At 38.6% G+C, this 20,085-nt stretch overlaps 3 protein-coding genes across 5 annotated transcripts in view; all 3 read left to right on the top strand.

Annotated features, from left to right (window-relative positions):
• zbtb46 (zinc finger and BTB domain containing 46) overlaps positions 1-5,010 on the top strand; it is a 70,757-nt gene extending 65,747 nt beyond the window's left edge. For both annotated transcript variants that reach the window (XM_079477670.1, XM_079477671.1), the window contains one exon: positions 2,119-5,010. In XM_079477670.1, the coding sequence (XP_079333796.1) occupies positions 2,119-2,535 (417 nt within the window). In that variant the 3' untranslated portion in view covers positions 2,536-5,010. The remainder of the gene's footprint in view (positions 1-2,118) is intronic.
• Positions 5,011-6,824: 1,814 nt separating this feature from the next.
• On the top strand, positions 6,825-7,627 carry LOC306907168 (leiomodin-3-like). The gene is made up of 2 exons (XM_079479093.1): positions 6,825-7,112; positions 7,435-7,627. The coding sequence occupies exons 1-2, from the start codon at positions 7,013-7,015 to the stop codon at positions 7,611-7,613; spliced, it is 279 nt and encodes a 92-aa protein (XP_079335219.1). The 5' UTR covers positions 6,825-7,012; the 3' UTR covers positions 7,614-7,627.
• Positions 7,628-10,171: 2,544 nt separating this feature from the next.
• LOC306906397 (leiomodin-3-like) lies at positions 10,172-19,548 on the top strand. 2 transcript variants are annotated; one of them, XM_079477769.1, is made up of 4 exons: positions 10,172-10,282; positions 14,196-14,467; positions 15,857-17,359; positions 18,521-18,888. In XM_079477769.1, exons 1-4 carry the CDS (start codon positions 10,183-10,185, stop codon positions 18,566-18,568), a joined length of 1,923 nt encoding a protein of 640 aa, XP_079333895.1. In that variant the 5' UTR covers positions 10,172-10,182; the 3' UTR covers positions 18,569-18,888. The 2 variants fall into 2 exon arrangements, with proteins under 2 accessions (XP_079333895.1, XP_079333894.1); XM_079477768.1 differs by lacking the exon at positions 10,172-10,282 and adding an exon at positions 13,591-13,883 and having other exon boundaries at positions 18,521-19,548.
• Positions 19,549-20,085: the final 537 nt, after the last annotated feature.

Raw genomic sequence — 20,085 nt, 5'->3', positions numbered from 1 at the left:
CTGGCTCCGCACTGCGAGTCTCTACTGATCCCGCGTGGGTTTTCTTGAATGGACGAGGCGTTTATGAGTAATGAATGGGAAACATGCTTCCTTTCCTCCGGTCACTTACGATCACGTTCTGATGAAAAGAAATGATTGGATGCTACCAACTTGACATAAAGGGGAAATACAAATTGCCCTCAATGTAAACCGTCAAAATGATGGACGGCCATCATTCCGTCACTGCTAAAAAGATCTGTAAATGACGGAGAATTTTCGGTTAACGCGACATCTGGGTTATACTGTATATACAGTAAATATAATAATGTAGTGTGTTGACAAAATAATGCATATATTGTATATTTATTCCGTTTAAATGTCCTGTTACTGTAAATTATGCTGTTTCGGTGACCTCACACACAAAAACAAGCATGCTGCATGATGCAAAACACTAAATCTGCAAAATACTTTACAAAAACCACATTTCTTTAATTTTTAAATAAAGGCTAGACAGCATATCTGATGTTCCTGTGTGGGAGACATCCGAGTGGGCCCCTGTTAAACATAGGATTGTGTCATATCCCATAAACCCCCTTATCTTAGTTTTTCTCTGCCCTTATTATTGCCAGCGCTCTTTCACACCTCCTCTCATTTTCTTGTTCTTAAAGCCTGTATTTACTGCGTCTTCTCATGGGAGACACACAAACATGCTTTGGCACGGGCTGCTGGTGCTGTGTGGCTAAGAGATGTGCCACAGAAATTAGCTCTGGTTTGGAGCATATCAAAGGGCCTGCAATAGTGTGACATGATAACAGACAGCGGCGCTTCTGCTTAGCGCTGAAACATTTAACACCTAACGTTGCATAATTCATGATCCGCAATCCGCATCATGATGGATCGCAAACTATATGCTGTTCCCGACGCTTGGTTAAAATGTGTCGAAAAATGTAAAGGTCTGCACTTGGTTGCAGTGCTTCCGTTGCCCTTCTTAACACAGCCATGGTTTCTGGATATTTGGCAAGGTTTGGAACACGATTTTGATTATATTCATTCATATGACACTTACAAAAACAGGTACATTGACAATACCATAATATCCTTTGAAGTACCATGCAAATACAACCATACTGTATGTGATTATGGGGATCATACAAGTACCATGGCATTATTATCTTTTCACTTTCCAATTAACATGTTCACACTTACAAAACTTTTTGTGACCTTTAATACACTTAAAAGTCAATTTCAAGTACAAAAATTAAAAGCTAAATAGGAAGTGCAAAAATAGTATATTAGGTTCACTTAAAGAAAGCTTACAAGTATGTACTTGCAGTTGAAACTAGTAAACTTGTCTTGTAGTTTATTGAGAGCATACTTCAAAGTGTGCTTTTACAAATTGACAATTGTAGTATAGTTTCAGTACAGACGAAAAACTTAGTTGCAAAGTAGCTGTGAACTCGAAGATTACTAATGTTACACATAGGGGCTGTTTCCCGGACAGGGATTAGTTTAAACCAGGACTAAATTTGGATATTTAAGTTGTTTTAAAAAACATACCGTACAAAAAACATGACTGGTGTGCATCTCGAGACAAAACAATGGCTATGATCTTTTTTTAAATATGTCAGTGTAAGTTGTTTTTCGATCGAGATACATTTAAAATTGAAGATTTGGGTCTGGGACTAGTCTTAAACCCTGTCTGGGAAACCGCCCCTTAAAGTATACTTAAGAGTACACTCTTATGAACTAAAAAGTACTCAAATTTAAGCCCAAGAGGAATTGAAATAGTACACTTGAAAGTACACTTGTATTGTATTATTTTAGTATAATATACTGTATATTATAGCAATTAAAGTATAATCACTGCGAAAAGTATACTTAGACAACTTTCCTATATCTCATTGATTAGAGCATGGCGCTAGCAACGGTCTACCAAATGAGTAAATGTAATAATGTAAAATATGCTTGAACTGTTTTATAGATTTTAGCGGCATCCAGCGTTGAAGTTGCGTATTGCAACCAACGGCTCACTCCACCCCCCTTTCTTTCGAATCACTATGGTGGCTGACGCAGGATTAATGAATTATTTACAGTACTAAATGAAGTGTCGTCTCATACCACTCACTCTTTCTTTCTCAGGTGCACAGTAAGGACAAGAAGTACGTGTGTAAAGTGTGCAGTCGTGTCTTCATGTCTGCCGCCAGCGTGGGCATCAAGCACGGCTCTCGCCGGCACGGCGTCTGCGCTGACTGCTCGGGACGAGGCATGGCTGCGCTGCTGGACCAAAACGGCGAGGATGGTTCACAGGAAGAAGAGCTCTTGTATCCCGGTGACCATCGTTTCCCTGACGACGCCGCAGATGGTGACGGTGAGGAGGAGATGATGGGGGAGGCGGAGTTGATGGGAGAAGGGGAGGAGGAGAACGGGAAATGGCGGGCGGGCTCAGGTATGTCTCAGCGAGACAGAGCAATAGACGACGGGAAAGAGGAGAGCGACTCGGCTCTGGATGGAGACGCCAGGGCAGGAAGCGAGAAAGACTTCAGCTGGATCTCATAGTCCGATGCGTTGAGTCTCGAGCAACATCAACCTGTTCCCGCAAGGAGACACGCTTAAGATGGGGCAATCGGATCTCACTACGTGTAAGGAGCCGCACACCAGGAGATCATTGAGAAGCCCACGAGGCTGCCAAAGGAGAGACAGTGGAGAGTCTTCTCAGCCGGACTTTGACCCAAGCTTTGGTTTGTCGTCTCCTTTCTTCCTACATGAGGACCAAACGGGTTTCTGTCTATGTGTTTGCTATTTCCTCTGACAAAAGAGATTTTGGTCGTCTCGAAGATTGTCCAGATCTTGAGGATGGGTCAGACTGAGAAAGTGTACGAAAATGTGCTCTTGCCATACGGCCAGTCACCGCCAGAGGGCGCTGGATTCTCTTTTGCGAAGTGGCCGGAATAATTTTTTGGCATATCGTTAAAACGCAACAGACTTGCACTTTAAAACATGAACGTTGACTAGATTCCTATCGATTCCCTGTTTCTGTGGTTTACATTTTTCATCCAGTTTGCATATATAAATATATATAAATATATATATATATGGTGACCGCACCTACCTTTAAGGATATACAGAATGTCCTTATGACTGTTATGTATGAACATTTGTGCTAAGTTTGCTAATTATAATGTATGCCTTGTAATGGTTTCGTTGCGATTTTCTTTTTCTCGAACATTTCTTTCAATGGGGATAAATCATGTATATAGCTAATTCTAAGTGAAAAGTTGATTTTGTGTTTTTAAAACAGACGGGAAAGATAAGCAAACACTATGCAGAAAACGAACCTTTCTAGTTCTCAACAATCTTTATTCTCTCCTTTATGGGAGAGAAAACAAAGTCTTCAACGGATGGGGACGAGAGAGAGATTTATGGAAATATTACTTCTGTCCTGTTGTAATATTTCCTCATTATTTGCATTCCGTAGTGGACACTGTCAGGGATGGGTTCGGTTTTATACACAGGCTTTTCGGTGTGGCGTGTTTCTTTAAAAAAACTGTATGCAAATGTGTGTATTTTGTAGGTTGATGTGTCGGGGGGTGGGTGGGGGTGTAACTCTCTCCTCTGGTCCCTCTCTGCGTTTTTCTGTGCAACTTTGCCATCATGTTTTATTGAGTCTGCCTCTACGTATATCACATGCGTGATTTGACAGGGAGAATTCATGCCTTCCCTCCAAATATTTAATGCTCTGACTTCTGGATTATTCCGAAATATATGCATCAGTTTTCTGAATTAGTGAACCACGGCTTTGAGCTTTCTTTCTTCTTTTGGTGTTTGGTCCATTTTAGATTCAAAGATGTTCTATGACGTGACCACCAGGACTGATGTGTGCTGTAAAGTGAAATTGTTGTTCACTTATTGAGTTGAAATGATTATTTATTAAGTTTGTTTGTGTGCGCGTGTCTGTGTGTGCGCGCGAGAGAGAGATTGTCTCTTAACACTTTATCTGAATCATGTATCAACAGAGAAAATGTGTGTTTGGAGGACCAGGATTATGAATGTCTTTTTACACTTTATTGTTTTAACAATCTGTGCCAGAATATTTGACAATGGTAATAAAACGCTTTATCATGCTTTACTTACTATGATTAACAAATTTTGATTATTATGGTTACTGTTGATATCGTTGTACTTATTATTGTTATTGTTATTATTATTAATGTTATTATTATTATTATTATTAAGTGCTGGATGCTAAGCTTTATTATCTGTTTCATTTTGACATTTTCTTTCTCGAAAAACAAAGTGTTTTAAACTTTCCAATCTTGCCTTTCTATGGACAGCAAGCCATGTGGCTTTCAGAAGTAATTCTATTGTGCCAGTTTCATGCATTTCTGAGTGATGAAACATTTTTTGTTTGTTTGTTTTCTTATTCTGTTTCATTTACGAAGGACGAACCTTCCGAGATATATACAACACACGCTTCTATATTACTAACGTACACCAAGTAATGAATAATATACCAAAAAAATAACAACCTGGTATGCATTGTATACGTTTAGTGCTTTTGTTTGGATTTGGTGTACAGGTGCAAAGCTTTGATCAAACAGTGTATTGCTTGGTTGATTTTTTTATTTTGTCCCTCTGCTTTGAGAAAGCACAGATTATGGTATTGTTATGTTATGAAGGGCCACTTGAAAGTACATTATTTGAGTAGAATTGCAGCTTTAATTCTGTTGCCCTTTGAAACATGCTCATCTTTTAATGGATGTGTTCTAATGTATGCCATTACTCCCGCTCATTTAGAAGGCCAAACCATTGTTGTGTGGAATTATGGGAAAATCTTTGCTCGGAATATGGGAAAAATATGGTTGCCAGGTAGAATTTGTACAAGCTTAAGGGACCTCAAATGTCATTGGGCTAAGTGCCCGGCACAAAGTACATCCACATCGCTCCAACCTGTTGGACATTCAGCTTTTTTCCCGTTTGTTTAATTTATTGTGTTCTTTACCTTTAACTGAAATAAAAATCTGTTGAAAATGGCAATGGATGACATCACTGGAGTCCCTCATGAATCCTCATGTTGATTTAATTTGTAGGCGTGGTTGTGTTATACCATAATTTGGTGTTTCTACATGTATGATGCGTCTCAGTGATTTACAGTCAGGTTAATGGTAAAATGCTAATATGGGTGATTCTCACACAATCTTGGTTTCCAAGACTTGCTATGTTAAAAAAAATACTCGCGTCAACAAATTTCCTATTTTGTCATGTTTAAAAGCGTTCATTTTAAAACTTTCATCGTAAAAAATCTCTTAAAAGTCTAAAAATGTCAATACCACAGCATGTTTTGCTAAAAGAGAAGACAATTTTTATTCATTATACATAATTAGACGTTAATGAAGTATATGTTAAGAAGAAATTATAGACGTAGCCTTTTTTATGTGGAACATACCTGTATTGGTAATGATAATGAACACTGTTGTGTACACAGTACTGTACAGCAAGAAATTATTACAATTTCAACTAGGAAAATATAAAGCAACCTGGTAGTCATTTGGAAGGCATGGCAGACGTGTTACTTCAAACTAAATCAAGCTAAATGTAAACATCTCTGTGTGTGTAAAAATGTTACAGAGGATGAAAATATCGCTCATGGATATAATTTTTTTCCACTATTTCTTCATTTTTATTATACATGAATATTCTGTCACTGAATATTTCTGTTTAGGTCATTTGAGAACATCTAGTAGAATTAGAATTTAGTTTTTAAATACAACATATAAAACACTCAAACTGTACTGTTTACAGACAAAGGGGAGGTCAGTAGTTTCTGTTGATTTAACACACAAACACACTCTTGCAGTATATGTATATATCATAAACTATGGGTATATAAAAAACATATTGCGCTTAACAATAACCTTGATATTAAAAACAGTTGTAAATAATTTATCACCCGATTGAAGTTTTGCCTTAAGAGTCACAATCTGTCTCTCTGGCTCCTTTAGCTGCGTTCAGACCGCCGGTGTCGCTAGTCTCTCGCTACGAGGTCACTTGAAGCTCGCATTGGTTTTCTTAGAAACATTAATAAATAAACACTGCAGTAACAGCCGAGCGATGGCTTACGTGACGTGAGCTTCGCTGCTGCATTCCTATTGGTAGTCGCTCCCGAAAGTTGCTCATTTGCATAAGTGGAGTCGCTAGACACGCCCACTTCCTGTCGCCAACGGTCACTGTTGCTGGCGGTCTGAACGGGGTATTTACACTTGTATTTTGAGTTCACTGCCTAAAAGAGTTTTTTCACCAGATATTGTGATAATATCGTATCAATGAATTATTTTGGCCAATAATCGCTTAGAGAAATACAAAAAACGTTTAAGTACAAACATGATGTTTAAAAACTAAATCTCAGTGTGCAATATCAGAAGAGATTTCAGCTCTATTCAGCACTGATGTTTGTGGAGTCTTTCCGTACTGCATCACCCTGCTTTTCTTGACCGCTCACTTTCCCTTGTCGTGTCAGTCAGATATGATTTCTGTCTCCATAAATCTATGTTTTAGAGGTCCGTTCCAAATCACACTGTATTCCCACTGCTGATGACTTCCAGCCACACTAAAATGACCATTATTCTATGACAAACCGGCTGGAGCTTCCCATGAGCTTCCTTTTCTTACGATCACCCTGTCATTCTAGTCAAGTACAGGGGAAGTAAATGGACTCTGAAACATGGAAGCCATTTGACTGTCACGTCCACCTGCTGCTGTCTTTCCACCCGTCTCTCTCTCTCTCTCTCTCTCTCTCTCTCTCTCTCTCGCTAAAGTGTGAACTGTCATTGAAATGCAGGGGGAGGTCCAGCTGACTCAAGCTGCTGGAAAAAGACCACGTCCGTATCTCCACGCATGTTCCATATATACTTTTCTCTCTGTTGAATGGAGATTATTTTAGATGGTACATGTGGTGTGAGGCCTTGAGTCCCGTCCGGAGCTGTTATTGTGAAAACAACACCTGTAGTTCTGTTTTGGGGAACGTTTTGGATCAGATATGTCGGCCGAGGAGCCCAAAGAGCTTCAGGATGAGATGGACACAATAGCTCCTGATGACAGGGTGCCGGTAGGGTTGAGACAGACAGACAAAGTCAAAGGTATTTTCTTTGCTTGCTATTCTTGTTCATTTAGTTTGGTGTTCATTGACTGAAGGCCAGGGGAATCAGTGCTGGAATAATGGTGTTTGACGTCTCTCTCTATTTTTAATAGCTCCCAGTAGACTAGAGCTCCATTTGGCTGTGTCTGTTTATCATGTGTTGTTCAAAGAGATGGATATGAATTTTTGCAACTATTAATGACTCTTTTCTCATTTAATTATATTCAATCAACATTTATTATTTTTTGGAAATAAGTGTAATAAGCGTCACAAATGACCAATCAGAATAAAATATTTCAGTAAATGTGCCCATTACACTACAGATTCCAACGAGCCAGAGTCTGAAGAAGAGATCGATGAGATTCTGCTACGCCTTACGGCTGAGGAGCTCCAAGAGCTTCAACGAGAGATGGAAGAGATCGCTCCTGACGACAGAGTGCCGGTCGGAAAGAGACAGAAGGACCAGACGGATAAACCTCCCACTGGATCATTGATCGAATAAAAATGATAATGGTTCTAATGCCTTCTGTTGTCTTTTGTCTCGTCGCAATTCGCCGCGTCCGGTGTAGACACCGTGTTAAGGTAATGAGATTTTCAGCAGAAAATGCATTAAAGACAAAATAATATTATAATAAGTTATTTGTGCTAGGTAGAGAATACAGTTATGCTTGTTTTTTGTGTTAAATATTTTGTATTTAATTGTCATGATTTTTCAATGGTTTCGTGAGAATGACCCATAAAGAAATGCGCCTTTATGTAGTTGATCTACATGTGTACTGTATGTGCCCAGTGTGTGTTTGGTTTTTAGTGTTTGTGGGTGTGTGTGAATATTTATTGTTTAATAGTTATTATTTATGTGTAATAGTTTTTTTGTTGTGTGTTTGAATGTTCAGCTTGCTTTGTCTGTTCAATCAAACTACAGGCTACAACTTAATATAACTAATAATTCCATTTTGCCATTTTATTATTAATGTGAAAACAGGCAAACTGACACAATTATCAAATGTAGCTTTAAGATCTACGCATATTCTTTTATACATATTAAAAACTCTTTTATCACGTCTTTGTATTTTGCTTTTAATTGATTAACGCATTTAATAGATATACAGTACTCTTGAGAACTAGCCATTATACAGAAAAGATGATTGATTATGTGATTCAGCTTGACAATACAATGAAACAATTTCAACTTTAGTGAATGACGTTAATGATTAAAGTTAATGATTTATATTCATTAAATGATTATTTTGTCAAATATGTTTTTTAAATATATCAGAGAACAGGGGGCTTGAACTAACCTACATAACAAGAAATTAAGCAATATGTTACGAGAAGCTGTGCTAGTCACAGCTTAAATTCCTTAAAGACTCACAGAAGAATGACTACAATTCCTTCAGCTGTGATTCCCCATCCACATTGTACCACATATGTGAATGGCGTTTTGCTTTTATATTTAAAAAAAATAAAGCTGTATATTTTTATTAAAACAAGTGCCATCTGCCTCCACTAAAAGGGAGCGTCCATGACCTAATCAGACCTAATAAGTGCTCTATGGTCAATAGCTGGCCCCTATTGATGATACAGAAAGCTATAGAAGACAAATCAGCAACATCTATCAGGGGCTCGTTCTTCGTACCATGCTAACTCAGTAAGTTGGATTTGATTGTTGACGATTTCGCATGATCTTGGACTGTTCGGTTCTTCAACGCTCATCCTGGACTTGTTGTTTTAGCAACAGGTCCGTTAGCTTAAACCAGACCAGGAGCAGGCTTATTTCATATAAACAGGATCAGATCGCAGCCATGATGCAGTCAAGTCGGCTTCATTTATACAAAAGCACCTTGTTGCGCAAGGTACAGGATTAATAGAAAGACCTTTTAGAAGAAACATGAAATAATAACGCAATGTTCTGCTTTTAGAGCAATATTTCTTCTAATATAATAAATTTAGAACAAGTCTTTGGTGTGGACCGAATAAATGAATCAATAAATCAAATATCATTTTGTTCTTGTGCAGGAGATATTAATTAGTTGGACCTACATATTAAATAAATATAAATGCAAAGACAGTGTATATGTATATATGCAGTATATATAAAATGCAGTCTGTCCTGCCATTTGCAAATTAGTGGTATTTCAGTCTCTTAAGACCGGGGCGGAAACTGGTGTGCAGTCCCATTCGCCATGTACAATGGCCTTTTTAAAAGTATAATCGGAGATGATAGGTTCTCAAGTCAAACATCATTCTGTCAGTCTCGACACAACGTCTCGTTCTCTCCATCAGGTAACCGAGGTTACATCCTTAACCAAGATGTTATGCAGTCTTGATCATGTCAATGAGCATTGTATGTGTCTTTCAGTCGTGACTAATGTCATAGACTGCATGATAGGCCACAGATTATTTTCTGAAAATACATTATAATATTTCCAGGTAATAATATTTTTATATTAGTAGTAGTAATATTAAGCAAAAAGGAATTGAATCGATAAGGAAGCTGACTGATTACATCTCTTAGATGGTGTGTGACCTAATTTGCACGTACAGTATCACCAGCACTAAAGCAAATTGACCTGTATCTGCACAAGTCTACAATCTTCAGTCACATGTATGATGGTACTGTGTTTAAAGACACCATTCACTAACCCAAACCTGTTACACTGCAGCTCAAGTCAGGACAGAATCATGAAATGACCTTTGGGCAACTGATAGGAATGAAGGATTTCATTATATATAAAGTCTAAGGGATGAACCTGGCCGGGTCTGTACTGTTGCATGTGCTACACTACACAAATCAACAGAAAAGAGAGGAGACATGTGATGGAGGTGCAGCCTGATGATGATTAAAGGATTATCCTAAAGGATTATAGGAACACCTGTTCAATTTCTCATTAATGCAATTATCTAATCAACCAATCCCATGGCAGTTTCTTCAATGCATTTAGGGGAGTGATCCTGGTCAAGACAATCTCCGACCAGAGTCTGGAAGAACAGCAGCAGCAGTCTATATTCCCACTTTTAAAATAAAAATAGCAAAAAGATTATCAGAGCATGTCACAGTTTTTACTACTGAAATGTTAGCTATACTAGCTCTACAATGGATCGAAGAAGTCCAACCAGAAAGAACTGTGATATGCAGTGATTCCGTGGCTGCGCTCACTAGTATACAAAGTGGTATATCTGAAGCTAGTCAAGATTTAGTATTTGAAGTTCTACAAAGTTTGTTTAGAATAAGGCAGTTAAGGATTAATAAAATTTCCTTTGGGTACCTTCACATGTGTATGTGGATGGAAATAAAGAAGTAGACTTGCTAGCAAAGAAAGCATTAAATCATCCGCAAGTAGAAATTAAGTTAGCTTTAAGTAAAAATGAATTCAAGAGAGTGATATCATCTGAAGTAAGGAAGAAATGGCAAACGTTATGGAATAGTGGGTTTAAAGGAAGACAGCTTTTCCAGATTCAGGAGTATGTTGGAAATGAGAGAAAAAGATAGGGAAATAGGAAGAAGGATGTCATTATTTCAAGACTAAGAATTGGACATACAGCATTAAATTATACTCTTTTTAAAATAGGTAAGCATGAATCGGGAAAGTGTGATAAATGTGGAGAACTAGAAACAGGGAGGCATATCCTTAATGACTGTTCTGCATATGAAAGGGAGAGATTCCAATTAATACAAGAATTAGGATGGTCTCTTTAGGATGGTCTCTTTAAAAGTATTGTTAGGAAACGGGTCAAGGCAATCAAGAGTACATGAAATATTATTTAAATACCTAAAAAACACAGGAACAATAGAGGAAATATAGGAATTATTATTAGTAATGTTTTATTTATTTATTTAAGTACTCTCCACACTCCAGATCAGTAGGTGGCTGTAATGCACCTTTTCTTGGGTTTGCCAAACCGCCATAAAACACTAGAAGAAGAAGACAATCTCCTGAACTCCAAACTGAATGTCAGAATGGGAAAGAAAGGTGATTTTAGCAGTTTTGAGCGTGGCACGGTTGTTGGTGCCAGACGGGCCGGTCTGAGTATTTCACAATCTGCTCAGTTACTGGGATTTTCACGCACAACCATTTCTAGGGTTTACAAAGAATGGTGTGAAAAGGGAAAAACATCCAGTATGTGGCAGTCCTGTGGGCGAATATGCCTTGATGCTAGAGGTCAGAGGAGAAAGGGCCGACTGATTCAAGCTGATAGAAGAGCAACTTTGACTGAAATATCCACTTGTTACAACCGAGGTATGCAGCAAAGCATTTGTGAAGCCACAATACGCACAACCTTGATGGGCTACAACAGCAGAAGACCCCACCGGGTACCACTCATCTCCACTACAAATAGGATAAAGAGGCTACAATTTGCACAAGCTCACCAAAATCGGACAGTTGAAGACTGGAAAAATGTTGCCTGGTCTGATGAGTCTCAATTGAGACATTCAGAGTCAGAATTTGGCGTAAACAGAATGAGAACATGGATCCATCATGCCTTGTTACCACTGTGCAGGCTGGTGGTGGTGGTGTGATGGTGTGGGGGATGTTTTCTCGGCACACTTTAGGCCCCTTGGTGCCAATTGGGCATCGTTTAAATGCCACGGCCTACTGAGCATTGTTTCTGACCATATCCATCCCTTTATGACCACCCTGTACCCATCCTCTGATGGCTACTTCCAGCAGGATAATGCACCATATCACAAAGCTTGAATCATTTCAAATTGGTTTCTTGAACATGACAATGAGTTCACTGTACTAAAATGGCCCCCACAGTCACCAGATCTCAACCTCAGTAAGTATCCTATGCAGACAACACTGATGGGTATAAAACACTTTATTTTGTGGGGAAAAACACCATCTCATTGCAACAAACGACTAAAGAAGAGAATTTCTTGAAAAAAAGAACAAAGTTAATTTATCGAAATGGACAACTTCAGTTTACAACTGTTTTAAAATATCTATGAAAGTAATCTGTCTGTGCATTGTTTAAAGTGTTCAAGGTTTTAAAATGTGTTATAAGCTTCAAGCAGCGTTGAAAAATTTTACATACATGTTTTTTACGTAACAACCTGCCAATAGCAGCTTTGCTGATCACTAATTCTTCTATTGATATCTTTCCAAACAGTGCGTGAGCATGCAATGATCACAGACAATTTAATCCAGATATTCTAACCGTACACAACACGTGCGTTCGAAGAACCAAATTATCCAGATCATGATTTGCAGGATTAAGTCATTCCGGATGTTTCATTTGATCTTGGATGTAGTAAGCGACATACAAAGAACGGGCCCAAAACTCTTTGGATTCCTCCAACTACAAAGGGTTTTCATAAAAAAATTAAATCTAAAGATGTTGTTGTCTACTGTATATCTTGTTTAATTGTTTAATATCTATCAATGCAAAATACAGTATACTACAGGAGGTCAGTTTTTTCTGTTGATTTAACACACAAAAAAACTCTTGCAGTATATGTATATCGTAAATTATGGGTTTCAAAATATATTGCGCTTTAACAATTACCTTGATATTAAAAACCATCAATATCATGTTAATACTCACATCACAATGTTGTAAATAATTTATCACCCGAATGAAGTTTTGCCTTAAGAGTCACAATCTGTCTCTCTGGCTCCTTTAGCTGCGTTCAGACCACCGGTGTCGCTAGTCTCTCGCTACGAGGTCACTTGAAGCTCGCATTGGTTTTCTTAGAAACATTAATAAATAAACACTGCAGTAACAGCCGAGCGATGGCTTACGTGACGTGAGCTTCGCTGCTGCATTCCTATTGGTAGTCGCTCCCGAAAGTTGCTCATTTGCATAAGTGGAGTCGCTAGACACGCCCACTTCCTGTCGCCAACGGTCACTGTTGCTGGCGGTCTGAACGGGGTATTTACACTTGTATTTTGAGTTCACTGCCTAAAAGAGATTTTTCACCAGATATTGTGATAATATCGTATCAATGAATTATTTTGGCCAATAATCGCTTAGAGAAATACAAAAAACGTTTAAGTACAAACATGATGTTTAAAAACTAAATCTCAGTGTGCAATATCAGAAGAGATTTCAGCTCTATTCAGCACTGATGTTTGTGGAGTTTTTCCGTACTGCATCACCCTGCTTTTCTTGACCGCTCACTTTCCCTTCTCGTGTCAGTCAGATATGATTTCTGTCTCCATAAATCTATGTTTTAGAGGTCTGTTCCAAATCACACTGTATTCCCACTGCTGATGACTTCCAGCCACACTAAAATGAGCTTCCTTTTCTTACGATCACCCTGTCATTCTAGTCAAGTACAGGGGAAGTAAATGGACTCTGAAACATGGAAGCCATTTGACTGTCACGTCCACCTGCTGCTGTCTTTCCACCCGTCTCTCTCTCTCTCTCTCTTTAAAGTGTGAACCGTCATTGAAATGCAGGGGGAGGTCCAGCTGACTCAAGCTGCTGGAAAAAGACCACGTCCGTCGTTTCCACGCATGTTCCATAAATACTTTCCTCTCTGTTGAATGGAGATTATTTTAGATGGTACATGTGGTGTGAGGCCGTGAGTCCCGTCCGGAGCTGTTATTGTGAATACAACCTGTAGTTCTGTCTCGGGAACGTTTTGGATCAGATATGTCTGTTCGTGCCGATCGGAAGTCTGACGAAGAATCTGAAGAATTTGATGAAGATGAGATTCTGGCCGGCCTGTCGGCCGAGGAGCTCAAGGAGCTTCAGGATGAAATGGACACAATAGCTCCTGATGACAGGGTGCCGGTAGGGTTGAGACAGACAGATAAAGTCAAAGGTATTTTCTTTACTTGCTATTCTTGTTCATTTAGTTTGGTGTTCATTGACTGGAGGCCAGGGGAATCAGTGCTGGAATAATGGAGTTTGACGTCTCTCTCTATTTTTAATAGCTCCCAGCAGACTAGAGCTCCATTTGGCTGTGTCTGTTTATCATGTGTTGTTCAAAGTGATGGAATTGTATTTAGCATTTCTATGCAACTATTAATGATTTTTTTCTCATTCAATTATATTCAATCAATAGTCTGTAATACATGTCACAAAAGACCAATCAGAATAAAATATTTCAGTAAATGTGCACATTTCACTGCAGATTCCAATGAGCCAGAGTCTGAAGAAGAGATCGATGAGGATGAGATTCTGGCGGGCCTGTCGGCTGAGGAGCTCAAAGAGCTTCAAAAAGAGATGGAAGAGATCTCGCCTGACGAGAGAGTGCCGGTCGGAATGAGACAGAAGGACCAGACGGATAAACCTCCCACTGGATCATTCGATCACAGATCACTGGTGGAATATATGTACTGGGAGAAGCAATCCAAACGTATGATGGAGGAGGAGAGAGTTCCCGCAACTATATTACCCAGCCAGGTGAGAAAGACCCCAGTTATGTCTGTATAAGTATGTGTTTACTGTATTTTTTTATATATTCATTAAAAAGTTTGTTTATCTTCATACATAATTATTGTAATATGTACAATATTTATCCACATTTGCAGGAAATGGGGAAAAACAACTGTATTTAAAAAATGACTGAATACTGTGTTTTTAAAGTTGACAAGCATTTAAAATACCTTTTATTGGTTAGATATTTTCAAAACCCAGTGAAAACATAAAGCATGACTAATAATAAAGATATAAATCACAAAAATATGGAGACACAAGGTTTCCAAATTTGTCATATTCCACTACACTTCCTGTCCGCCATATTGAATTTAAAGCAAAACGTACAAATCTACCAACTCCTTGTAGATCGTTTTTCCAATTCACATAAAATTTGGTATGTGGCGTCTAGGAACAGTGCTGACAAAAAGTTATTTCAATTCGATTTTCGATTGTCCAATCCGTTCTCGCAAAGGATGTCAACGGCAAGCAGGCCAAATGGATTTGATGCTCTATCGTCACCAAACTTTCATATATTGTCATTGAACTTTGTATGTCTTCACAGTCTTGACCTGACATTTTTGACAGCAGCTATATGTGGAATATATGGGTGTCACGATCGTTATATTTACAATAACTGTAATATTATCAACTTTCGATTGTCGACTTCGTGTTGATGCTACACATGAGCGACTGTAAAGCAAATGATAAACGGGTGTAATACTTCGTGTTTGTATTGCACCCGTTTATCATTTTGCTTTACAGTCACTCTCTTATCCTATCTATGATCACAATTTAACACCAAATAATTTTTTTTACACAATATAAAGAAAAGATACGAAATGTAAAAATATTTTGATAATATCTGTAATATTTATAAAATCTGTTTCACAAATGGCTCTGGATACGATAATTGTTTTGTAACAATTCAATATTGTGACAGCCCTGGTAGAAAATGTTTATAACTCTGTTGACACCATCTATGGTATGCTTTCACTTAGTTTAAATGACTTAAAATGACAGGTTAACAACTCAAATACAAGTATTTCACCTTGAACATGATGTGGTTTAAGCCAGCAGTTGTAGATTTGTTGGAAGTATTTAAATGTAGTGCTTCAAAGTCTGACGATATTTATCTGACAACCTAATCTAGACAAAATCGACTATTTATAACTACTGCAACTAGGAGGCCAATAATACAACAACAACAACAAATGCCTTCAAACAGCAACTGAGCTGTCATGCAGCGATTTCAAACAGGACAGGCTATATTTAGGCTTCGAGCAAGTTCCTGAAGAGATTAAGTGTTTAATAATTTGTCATCTGTGTTTAAAAGTTGTTTCTGTCTGAAACTTTCCGTCTGTTTGTCAATAACAGAAGAAAGAACAAGAGGAACTTGCAGCTAAAGAAGAAGATCAAGTTAAAGAGGTGGACTATGTCAATGAGGAGATTGTGGAGGAGATTAATGGAGGACAGGGAGATGTTGTGGAAGAGGTGATTGAAGAAGTGATATTGGAAGTCAAGGAAGAGGACACAGGAAGCGAAGAGCTTGTCAAGGTGGAGTTTAATGCAAACAGCCCAACAGTGACGTCAAAAGATGTTGTAGAACCACCTAAGGAGTTTGCAGATCCAAAAGTTGAATCAAAGTCGGACGGCTCAAGATGTAATGAGACTGAAACTAAACCAAATGAGGAAAAGAAAGAAGACTGCATCCCGTCGGCACCTTCGTCCTATGAGAACTGGGTTCCTGAGAAAGAGGAGAGGGTCATATCTAAGCTGAAGATCCCAAAAATTGCCCTGGGTGGAAACAGCCTCGCTAAAAAAACTGCAAGGCCTTCTGGGAATGAAACAAATTTGGAGTCCACGTTGACCAAGATTCGCAAAAACAACCCTTCTGTCACCGAGGTCAACCTCAACAACATCGAAAACATTCCCAAAGAAATGCTCCACGATTACGTCAACGCACTCAAGAAAAACAGACACGTTAAAAGTTTTAGCATCGCGAACACCGGGGCAGACGAAAACGTGGCCTTCGCCCTGGCAAACATGCTCAGAGAGAACAAAAGCATCACCACGTTGAACATCGAATCAAATTTCGTAACAGGAAAAGGCATCGTCGCAATAATACGTTGCCTTCAGTTCAATGAGACTCTTACCGAACTTCGCTTCCACAACCAAAGACACATGCTGGGTCACCACGCCGAAATGGAAGCGTCACGTCTCCTCAAAGCCAACAACACCCTCCTAAAGATGGGATATCACTTTGAGCTCCCAGGACCGCGGATGGTGGTCACCAATCTCCTCACGAGAAACTTGGACCGTCAGCGGCAGCAGAGAATGAAGGAGCAGAAGCTCCAGCAGATTAAAGAACAAAGAAAGGTAATGGAAATGTACGTGAACTCTTTGAACTTACCGCCTGGTGTGCTGGAAATGTTAGGAGGTTTCATACCAATGGCCCTACAGCAAGATTCTCAAGAAGATCAGATGGCTCCTCGAGGATCTCCGGAACCTTGTGAAAAACCGAGTCCTCCTCAGCAGCTCCGGATGAAACAGCATCCGACGCCACAACAGCGCTCAGACACGGGAAATGTCTTACAGGAAGTGCATCTGAAAAAAACTCCAATACGAAGGGATCCATTTCTGGATTTCAATTATAAGGATGAGAGAAAAGAGGGAAGGGCTAACGTACAGCTGAGGAGTGTTTCCAAACACAGAAGCCCAGCAAGTGAAACACCTGGGGATGAGAGAGCCAAACTTAAAGATGTGATAAAGACTCTGAAGCCAGTCCCTCGAAGACGAGAGCCAGCGAAAGTGGACCTTACCCCTCGGGATCACCTGCTCACAGAGATTCGGCACAGCAGCGTGGCCTATCTGAAATCGGTATGTACAGTTTGGGTCTCTCAATTTGCATTTCATTTCTGTGGCTGCTGTGTGCAACATCTACAGTAGGTTTGAACCAAAGGCATCGTCTTGGATAGTGGGTGAGAGACAACTGGGACTGTTGGGACGACCCATTAAAGGGATACTTCATCCAAATCTGTATAAATGTCTTAATTCCGATGAAAACCGAGAAAGTTATTTGGAAGAATGCTTATAACCAAACAGATCTCTCCCCTCGTTGACTCCCATAGTAGGAAGAAATACTTGAACACAAATGAAGACATTTGGAAGAATGTAGGACAGCAAACAGTTCTGGGGCACTTTTGACAACCATTTTTTTTCTACTATGGGAGTCAATGGGGGGCAAAATCTGTCTGGTTATAAGCAATCTTCCAAATATCTTTCTCTGTGTTCTCATCAGAACAAAGAAATGTGTACAGATCCCAAACAACTCTGAAGGCCATTGCACATTGAGTCCGAAATTTTCATACGTCATAAATAATTCAGACTTTTTAATTTTCTGCGTTTTCGCATCCGTAGCAAGCATTTTGAGAGGCGTTTTGACAATTCAGAGAACTATACACACAAGCACCAAAAACGAAACTTTCGGACTGTATGTGCAAAGACCTTAAGTATTAACCCTAACCCAAAGTATCCCTTTAAAATGATAGATATCTCAAATCCCAAAATCATAACCTGGATTGTATATTGCCAATGTGTATAGTCTTAATGTATAAACTGTTTTGGATAAACACTTTATTTTGTTAATCATGCATATGTATAAATGAAACATTCACACTTTTACCTGTCTGACAATTAATTATCAAGAATTTCCTTTAAGGGTACTTGGTGTGCCATAAGAAACCAGGCTATTCTTGTATGACTAAATTAAACACATTCATAAAATGTGTGAATATGCCAAACATTTGTTGACAAGTTTATATTAAAGTTTGAAGTTACTTGTTGACAGGAAGTGTAAAAAACGTTACGTCAAACAATTTCTAACAGTTCCTAATGTCGTTCCATTTAGTTGCATGGTTTGCTCATGAAATGTTATGATAGTCCAGTGAGGTGGTACCCACATTGCATTAACAAATGTGATGCGGATCATTGTGACATCGGACTTTCAAAGTAGCTTACAACTGTGTTTGACACCCACAGGTACCATTGCCAAAAATCCTGGAGTCGAGAGAAACAAGTCTATTCTGAGCCAAGACAGAATATAAGGAGATTCAAGAGTGTGCTTAATGTGGCCAAACAATAACATGAAGCTCCTTTGGAGAAAGGAGACGGGAATAGAAGGTTACGTGGTTCTTGGACACACAGTTGCAAAAGAATGAGGCACCGTGGGCAATGTGACCCCAACTGTAAAATGTAACATGCATGTCACATCAATGAAAGTAACTGGTTCATGGGATGTTGTGAATATTGAAGATGCTGAGTACATGTAGCACTAGCAAACATTGTTTTTGAGTTTATGTTTTTATAGTGTATAGAAACCTAATAAACCTCACACTTGACTTTTCCCTATGTTGCATTTACTTGTTTTATGTTTTGTCTGTTATGATATTGATATAAATTATATTAGTGTTGTTATTTACAAGAATTATGAATGGGGTAACACAACAGAAAACAAAGGAATTGGGACCGTTTGATCAGTGCTGCCTCCTGCTGGACTACTGTAAAACCCTGCGCTATAAGCTTATCCAGGCCTTTTCAGACATGAACAATACTAAAGAGTGGTAAAAAAACGTACCTGCTCTTAGCAAATGAATGACTTGGACGTACTGTAACTTTTGTAATACAAAGACTCTTATTTAATACATAAAAATCGAATAATACCCTCAAAGCTACACATGGTTATGAATGGAAGGGAATTTGCCTTTTCAGTGTGAGTGAAAATGTGAAGCTGTATCAACTGCAATAAGGATGTTTGAAACTTTATTGCATTTATTTTGCTAAAATTAATTTAGTGATTTAAATATTACTATGTAAAAATATTATACTATACTAGTTACATTTTACAGGCGTCGCCTTTACATTTCTATGCATTTCATCAATGTGCACATTAACAACTGTTCACGTTTTTACTACAAAGCTAAGCATATTCAGCCTTTTAATTGTTTGTGTCTTTATTATGTATACTTAAAAGTAAACTAACAATAAGAATCTAATAAATTGAGCTGTTTTGACTGTGTAGTGCCTTACAGTGTTTCAATGTCCCTGTCAAAACCTGATGCAATTTTAGGGATGCTGGAGTAAAAACTGTGGAAGAGTTACTTCAAATATTACAACTATAAGGCTTAAATTCATTCTTTTGGTTATTTATGCTTTTCAAACACCCAGACGGAGCACAACTGAATGAAGCTGGTTATCGGGTGATGAATGATGACACGACTGGAGGCTCATATGGCAACTGGCGCCACCTGCTGGTCATAATAAATCACACGCTAGAGGCGCAACACGTGTTATTCCCCCCACTACAGGTTCAATTTGTCTGGCTCCTTGAAACGTAAATGACAAATAATCCACTAATCTTCGTCATGTTGGGGAATCAAGGTTGTTTAAGTTTACTGAAATTTTAACTTTGACAAGGTTTCTGTAGCCTATATTGAAATCAAATCAAATATTGACCTAAGCATGGATAAACTGAAACGTTGCATCAAAAATAAACAGTTTAAAGCACTACAATTTTAATAATACACAAAAACTAAATGAGTAATCTT

The sequence above is a fragment of the Barbatula barbatula genome (assembly GCF_947034865.1).
Source record: "Barbatula barbatula genome assembly, chromosome: 17".
Classification (NCBI taxonomy): domain Eukaryota; kingdom Metazoa; phylum Chordata; class Actinopteri; order Cypriniformes; family Nemacheilidae; genus Barbatula; species Barbatula barbatula.
The sequence above is the reverse complement of the archived record's forward strand: the minus strand, read 5'-3'. Positions and strand labels throughout refer to the sequence as shown.